We start from the raw sequence: 8,145 nt of genomic DNA on the forward strand, positions 1-8,145 counted from the left end.
CGAACAAGGCACTGTGTCATCGATGATGAGACAACACACGTTGGTGTACTGTCCCTTTTAGGGGGCCCTCAGCGTCTACCTGGCTTGTTATTAGAATCTGTCTGTAATAGTAATGGGGGGGCCCTCAGCGTCTACCTGGCTTGCTATTAGAATCTGTCTGCAATACTAATGGGGGGGGGGGGGGGGGGGGGCCCTCAGCGTCTACCTGGCTTGCTATTAGAATCTGTCTGTAATAGTAATGGGGGGGGGGCCCTCAGCGTCTACCTGGCTTGTTATTAGAATCTGTCTGTAATACTAATGGGGGGGCCCTCAGCGTCTACCTGGCTTGCTATTAGAATCTGTCTGCAATACTAATGGGGGGGCCCTCAGCGTCTACCTGGCTTGTTATTAGAATCTGTCTGCAATACTAATGGGGGGGCCCTCAGCGTCTACCTGGCTTGCTATTAGAATCTGTCTGCAATACTAATGGGGGGGGGGGGGGCCCTCAGCGTCTACCTGGCTTGTTATTAGAATCTGTCTGTAATACTAATGGTCATCCCCCCCAGGGGGCCCTCAGTGTCTCCTGAATGGCATACATTATATTACTATAGTAAGGCTGGAAGAGCCGCAGTAGAGTTGTGGTTTTCACTGAGCCTCCTCATCATCAGCCCCATCCCCTCTACCTCCTCTGGGTTTATGATGGGGGATGTAAAGGCCAGGGCTGGTCCTGGTCCTTCTTCCCCAGCTCTGGTGGACCCTCCTGGGACTGGGCTCCCTCCTGTGGGCCCCCCGGTGTAGAAGGAGCCCTGGAGGTCCAGGTTAACACAGAAGAAGCTTGGCAGCAGCTGCCTCTGGTACTGGTCCAAACGACTGATAACATCCAGGATAGAGGAGCTGCCTCCACTCACCCAGCTTGGGAGGAGGCTGGCAGGGATGAGCTGGGCCGGTAGCGACTGGCAGTGACGCAGCTCCAACTGGTAGGAAAACCTAGAGAGAGAGAGAGAAGCATAGAGAGAGACTCAATACATTATGAGGGCATAAGGGCTTAAAGTGAGAATGTGGAAAAGTGTCTGTAGGAAAACCTAGAGGGATACGAGGGACATAAAAATTTAGATACCAAATTTCAATTTACAAAAACAAAAATAGACCGCGTTTTCATCTTTTGAGCTTCTAGTCATAAAATCTATGCAGCCTACTCAATCACTTTTTATAGCTACTGTTTACAGGCTTCCTGGGCCATATACAGCGTTCCTCACTGAGTTCCCTGAATTCCTATCGGACCTTGTAGTCATAGAAGATAATATTCTAATTTTTGGTGACTTTAATATTCACATGGAAAAGTCCACAGACCCACTCCAAAAGGCTTTCGGAGCCATCATCGACTCAGTGGGTTTTGTCCAACATGTCTCCGGACCTACTCACTGGCACAGTCATACTCTGGACCTAGTTTTGTCCCGTGGAATAAATATTGTGGATCTAAATGTTTTTCCTCATAATGCTGGACTATCGGACCACCATTTTATTACATTTGCAAATCGCAACAAATAATCTGCTCAGACCCAAACCAAGGATCATCAAAAGCCGTGCTATAAATTCTCAGACATCCCAAAGATTCCTAGATGCCCTTCCAGACTCCCTCCACCTACCCAAGGACGTCAGAGTACAACAATCTGTTAACCACCTAACTGAGGAAATTAATTTAACCTTGCGTAATACCCTAGATGCAGTCGCACCCCTAAAAACAAAAAACATTTGTCATAAGAAACTAGCTCCCTGGTATACAGAAAATACCAGAGCCCTGAAGCAAGCTTCCAGAAAATTGGAACGGAAATGGCGCTACACCAAACTGGAAGTCTTCCGACTAGCTTGGAAAGACAGTACTGTGAAGTATCAAAGAGCCCTCAATGCTGCTCGATCATCCTATTTTTCCAATTTAATTGAGCAGAATATTTTTGATACTGTCACAAAGCTAACTAAAAAGCAGTATTCCCCAAGAGAGGATGGCTTTCACTTCAGCAGTGATAAATTCATGAACTTCTTTGAGGAAAAGATCATGATCATTAGAAAGCAAATTACGGACTCCTCTTTAAATCTGCGTATTTCTCCAAAGCTCAGTTGTCCTGAGTCTGCACAACACTGTCAGACCCTAGGATCAAGGGAGACACTCAAGTTTTTTAAATCCTGTATCTCTTGGCACATTGATGAAAATAGTCATGGCCTCTAAACCTTCAAGCTGCATACTGGACCCTATTCCAACTAAACTACTGAAAGAGCTGCTTCCTGTGCTTGGCCCTCCTATGTTGAACATAATAAATGACTCCCTATCCTCAGGATGTGTACCAAACTCACTAAAACTGGCAGTAATAAAGCCTCTCCTGAAAAAGCCAAACCTTGACCCAGAAAATATAAAAAACTATTGGCCTATATCGAATCTTCCATTCCTCTCCCCCAAAAATTAAAAAGCTGTTGCGCAGCAACTCACTGCCTTCCTGAAGACAAACAATGTATACGAAACGCTTCAGTCTGGTTTTAGACCCCATCATAGCACTGAGACTGCACTGGTGAAGGTGGTAAATGACCTTTTAATGGCGTCAGACCAAGGCTCTGCATCTGTCCTCGTGCTCCTAGACTTTCGTGCTGCTTTTGATACCATCGATCACCACATTCTTTTGGAGAGATTGGAAACCCAAATTGGTCTACACGGACAAGTTCTGGCCTGGTTTAGATCTTATCTGTCGGAAAGATATCAGTCTGTCTCTCTGGATGGTTTGTCCTCTGACAAATCAACTGTACATTTCGGTGTTCCTCAAGATTCCGTTTTTAGGACCACTATTATCTTCACTATATATTTTACCTCTTGGGGATGTCATTCGGGAAACATAATGTTAACTTCCACTGCTATGCGGATGACACACAGCTGTACATTTCGATGAAACATGGTGAAGCCCCAAAATTGCCCTCCCTGAAAACTTGTGTTTCAGACATAAGGAAGTGGATGGCAGCAAATGTTTTACTTTTAAACTCGGACAAAACAGAGATGCTTGTTCTAGGTCCCAAGAAACAAAGAGATCTGTTGGATCTGACAATTAATCTGGATGGTTGTACAGTCATCTCAAATAAAACTGTGAAGGACCTCGGCGTTACTCTGGACCCTGATCTCTCTATTGACGAACATATCAAGACTGTTTCAAGGACAGCTTTTTTCCATCTACGAAACATTGCAAAAAATCTGAAGCTTTCTGTCCAAAAATTATGCAGAAATATTTAGCCATACTTTTGTCACTTCTAGATTAGACTACTGCAATGTAGTCTCTCCGGCAACCCGGATAAAGCACTAATAAAAATGAAGTTAGTGCTAAACATGGCTGGTAAAATCTTGACTAGAATTCTTTTTTGATCATATTACTCCAGTGCTGGCCTCTCTACACTGGCTTCCTGTTAAGGCTAGGGCTGATTTCAAGGTTTTACTGCTAACCTACAATGCATTACATGGGCTTGCTCCTACCTATCTTTACGATTTGGTCCTGCCGTACATACCTACACGTACGCTACGGTCACAAGACACAGGCCTCCTTATTGTCCCTAGAATTTCTAAGCAAACAGCTGGAGGCAGGGCTTTCTCCTATAGAACTCCATTTTTATGGAATAGTCTGCCTATCCATGTGAAAGACGTAGACTCGGTCTCGACCTTTAACTTCTTATGGCTTGAGGGCACTATTTTCACATCCGGATGAAAAGTGTGCCCAAAGTATACTGCCTTCTACTCAGGCCCAGAAGCTCGGATATGCATATAATTGGTAGATGTGGATAGAAAACACTCTAAGGTTTCTAAAACTGTTTGAATGATGTCTGTGAGTATAACAGAACTTATTTGGCAGGCGAAACCCCGAGGACAAACCATCCAGGATTTTATTTTTTGTTGTTGGTCACTCTCTTTTCAATGGGTTTTCATTGAGAATCCATAATTCTAAGGCAGTTGCTTGCAGCTTCCACTGGATGTCAACAGTCTTTAGAAATTGTTTTTCCTTTGTGTAATGAAGAAGTAGCCCTGTTCAGAATGAGGCTAGAGGGAAGTGTACTGTTTGATAGAGGCGCGTGACCTGAAAAGCACACTCCACTTTGTTTTCCCCCGGTATTGAACGCAATTTATCCCGTCTTAAATTTTATCGATTATTTACGTAAAAAAATACCTAAAGTTCTATTAGGAAAGTTGTTTGAAATGTTTGGAGAAAGATTACACGTAACTTATGAGATATTTTGTAGTCATGTTGCGCGAGTTGGAACTGGTGTTTATCTGGATCAAACGCGACAAATAAATTGACATTTTGGATATATAACGACGGAATTAATCGGACAAAAATACCATTTTGTGATGTTTATGGGACATATTGGAGTGCCAACAGAAAAAGCTTGTCAAAGGTAAGGCATGAATTATATCGTTATTTCTGAGTTATGTGTCGCGCCTGGCGGGATGAAATATGATTGTCTGTGTTTGTTTGATGGGGTGCTTTCGCCGTAAAGCCTTTCTGAAATCTGACACAGCGGCTGGATTAACAAGAAGTTTATCTTTAAACCTATGTATCTTTCATCAATGTTTATGATGAGTATTTCTGTAATTTGATTTGGCTCTCTGCAATTTCACCGGATGTGATTTGAGACAATGCATTACCGAACATAACGCGCCAATTTAAACTGAGGTTTTTGGACATAGAGCGACTTTATTGAACAAAACGAACATTTATTGTGTAACATGGAGTCCTGGGAGTGCCACCAGATGAAAGCCTTTTTGAAATCTGACACAGTGGCAAGATTCACAAGAAGTTCATCTTTAATTTGGTGTATTGCACTTGTGAATGTATGAAAGTTAAATATTTTTTATAATTTCTTTTGAATTTGGCGCTCTGCCATTTCACCGGATGTTGTCAAATCGATCCCGTTAACGGGATTTGATCCATAAGAAGTTTTAAGTCTTCATTGAGAGAGTAGACTGTGTTTACAGTATAGTGGACTGTGTTTACAGTATAGTAGACTGTATTTATAGTATAGTGGACTGTATTTACAGTATAGTGGACTGTATTTACAGTATAGTGGACTGTATTTACAGTATAGTAGACTGTGTTTACAGTATAGTGGACTGTATTTATAGTATAGTGGACTGTATTTATAGTATAGTGGACTGTATTTACAGTATAGTGGACTGTGTTTACAGTATAGTGGACTGTATTTATAGTATAGTGGACTGTATTTACAGTATAGTGGACTGTATTTACAGTATAGTGGACTGTATTTACAGTATAGTGGACTGTATTTATAGTATAGTGGACTGTATTTACAGTATAGTGGACTGTATTTACAGTATAGTAGACTGTATTTATAGTATAGTGGACTGTATTTACTGTATAGTGGACTGTATTTACAGTATAGTGGACTGTATTTATAGTATAGTGGACTGTGTGTATAGTACTGTAGACTGTATTTATAGTATAGTAGACCCAATTTACAGTATAGTAGACTGTGTGTATAGTACTGTAGACCTTTACAGTATAGTGGACTGTATTTACAGTATAGTGGACTGTATTTACAGTATAGTGGACTGTGTTTACAGTATAGTGGACTGTATTTACAGTATAGTGGACTGTGTTTACAGTATAGTAGACTGTATTTACAGTATAGTGGACTGTGTTTACAGTATAGTGGACTGTATTTACAGTATAGTGGACTGTGTTTACAGTATAGTGGACTGTGTTTACAGTATAGTGGACTGTGTTTACAGTATAGTGGACTGTATTTACAGTATAGTGGACTGTATTTATAGTATAGTGGACTGTATTTACAGTATAGTGGACTGTATTTACAGTATAGTGGACTGTGTTTATAGTATAGTGGACTGTATTTACAGTATAGTGGACTGTATTTACAGTATAGTGGACTGTATTTATAGTATAGTGGACTGTATTTATAGTATAGTGGACTGTGTTTACAGTATAGTGGACTGTATTTACAGTATAGTGGACTGTATTTATAGTATAGTGGACTGTATTTACAGTATAGTGGACTGTATTTACAGTATAGTGGACTGTATTTATAGTATAGTGGACTGTATTTACAGTATAGTGGACTGTGTTTACAGTATAGTGGACTGTGTTTACAGTATAGTGGACTGTATTTATAGAGGATAGTAAGTTAGTGATCTGTTGATATCCCTCGAGACTCATCTCTTCAGTAGGTCCTATGATTGAGTGTAGTCTGGCCCAGGAGTGTGAAGGTGAACGGAAAGGCCCTGGAGCAACGAACCGCCCTTGCTGTCTCTGCCTGGCCGGTTCCCCTCTCTCCACTGGGATTCTCTGCATCAAACCCTATTACAGGGGCTGAGTCACTGGCTTACTGGTGCTCTTCCATGTCGTCACTAGGAGGGGCGCGTCACTTGAGTGGGTTGAGTCACTGACGTGATCTTCCTGTCCGGGTTGGCACCCTCCCTTGGGTTGTGCCGTGGGGGAGATCTTCGAGGGCTATACTCGGCCTTGTCTCAGGGTAATAAGTTGGTGGTCTGTTGATATCCCTCTAGTGGTGTGGGGGCTGTGCTTTGGCAAAGTGGGTGGGGTTATATCCTGCCTGTTTGTCCCTGTCCGGGGGTATCATTGGATGGGGCCACAGGGTCTCCTGACCCCTCCTGTCTCAGCCTCCAGTAATTACACTGCAATAGTTTGTGTCGGGGGGCTAGGGTCAGTCTGTTATATCTGGAGTATTTCTCCTGTCTTATCCAGTGTCCTGTGTGAATTTAAGTATGCTCTCTCTAATTCTCTCTCTTTCTCTCTCTCTCCTTTTTCTCTCACTTTCTCTTTCTCTCTGAGGACCTGAGCCCTAGGACCATGCCTAGGACTACCTGGCCTGATGACTCCTGGCTGTCCCCAGTCCACCTGGTCGTGCTGCTGCTCCAGTTTAAACTGTTCTGTCTGCGGCTATGGAACACTGACCTGTTCACCGGACGTGCTACCTTGTCCCAGACCTGCTGTTTTCAACCCTCTCTCTCTACCGCACCTGCTGTCTCTAACTCTGAATGATCAGCTATGAAAAGCCAACTGACATTTACTCCTGAGGTGCTGACCTGTTGCACCTTCGACAACCCCTGTGATTATTATTATTATTTGACCCTGCTGATCATCTATGAACATTTGAACATCTTGGCCATGTTCTGTTATAATCTCCACCCGGCACAGCCAGAAGAGGACTGGCCACCCCTCATAGCCTGGTTCCTCCCTAGGTAACTTCCTAGGTTTTGGCCTTTCTAGGGAGTTTTTCCTAGCCACCGTGCTTCTACATCTGCATTGCTTGCTGTTTGGGGTTTTAGGCTGGGTTTCTGTACAGCACTTTGAGACATCAGCTGATGTAAGAAGTGCTTCATAAATACATTTGATTGATGGAGGATTATTAAGTGTCTGTAGGAAAACCTAGAGGGATACGAGGGACACAGAACATTATTTTGAGGACATACAGAAAATGAGTTTTTTTTTTGTGTTTGTGAAAATCTAGACAAGATGAGTAGGAGAGCATCTTGCAGGCTCCCACTCCACCCCTCTCATCTCCTCTCCACTCCTCTCCTCTCCACTCCTCTCCTCTCCACCCCTCTCCTCTCCTCTCCACCCCTCTCCTCTCCTCTCCTCTCCTCTCCACTCCACCCCTCTCCTCTCCACTCCTCTCCTCTCCACTCCTCTCCTCTCCTCTCCACTCCACCCCTCTCCTCTCCACTCCTCTCCACTCCTCTCCTCTCCTCTCCTCTCCACTCCTCTCCTCTCCTCTCCACTCCTCTCCTCTCCTCTCCACCCCTCTCCTCTCCTCTCCACTCCACCCCTCTCCACTCCACCCCTCTCCACTCCGCTCCTCTCCACTCCGCCCCACTCCTCTCCACTCCACCCCTCTCCTCTCCTCTCCTCTCCTCTCCTCTCCTCTCCTCTCCTCTCCACCCTCTCCTCTCCACTCCTCTCCTCTCCACTCCTCTCCTCTCCTCTCCACTCCTCTCCCCTCCACTCCACTCCTCTCCTCTCCACTCCACCCCTCTCCTCTCCACTCCTCTCCTCTCCACTCCACCCCACTCCTCTCCACTCCACCCCTCTCCTCTCCTCTCCACTCCACCCCTCTCCTCTCCACTCCTCTCCTCTCCTCTCCACC

The 8,145-nt window shown here is 44.1% G+C and overlaps 1 protein-coding gene across 1 annotated transcript in view; it reads right to left on the minus strand.

The window, feature by feature from the left end:
- Positions 1–300: 300 nt before the first annotated feature.
- pnpla2 (patatin-like phospholipase domain containing 2) overlaps positions 301–8,145 on the minus strand; it is a 26,140-nt gene continuing 18,295 nt past the window's right edge. Inside the window, exon 9 of the mRNA XM_029759515.1 lies at positions 301–966. Coding sequence (XP_029615375.1) covers positions 585–966 — 382 coding nt within the window. The 3' untranslated portion in view covers positions 301–584. The remainder of the gene's footprint in view (positions 967–8,145) is intronic.

This window comes from Salmo trutta, chromosome 7 (assembly GCF_901001165.1).
Source record: "Salmo trutta chromosome 7, fSalTru1.1, whole genome shotgun sequence".
Taxonomy (NCBI): Eukaryota; Metazoa; Chordata; class Actinopteri; order Salmoniformes; family Salmonidae; genus Salmo; species Salmo trutta.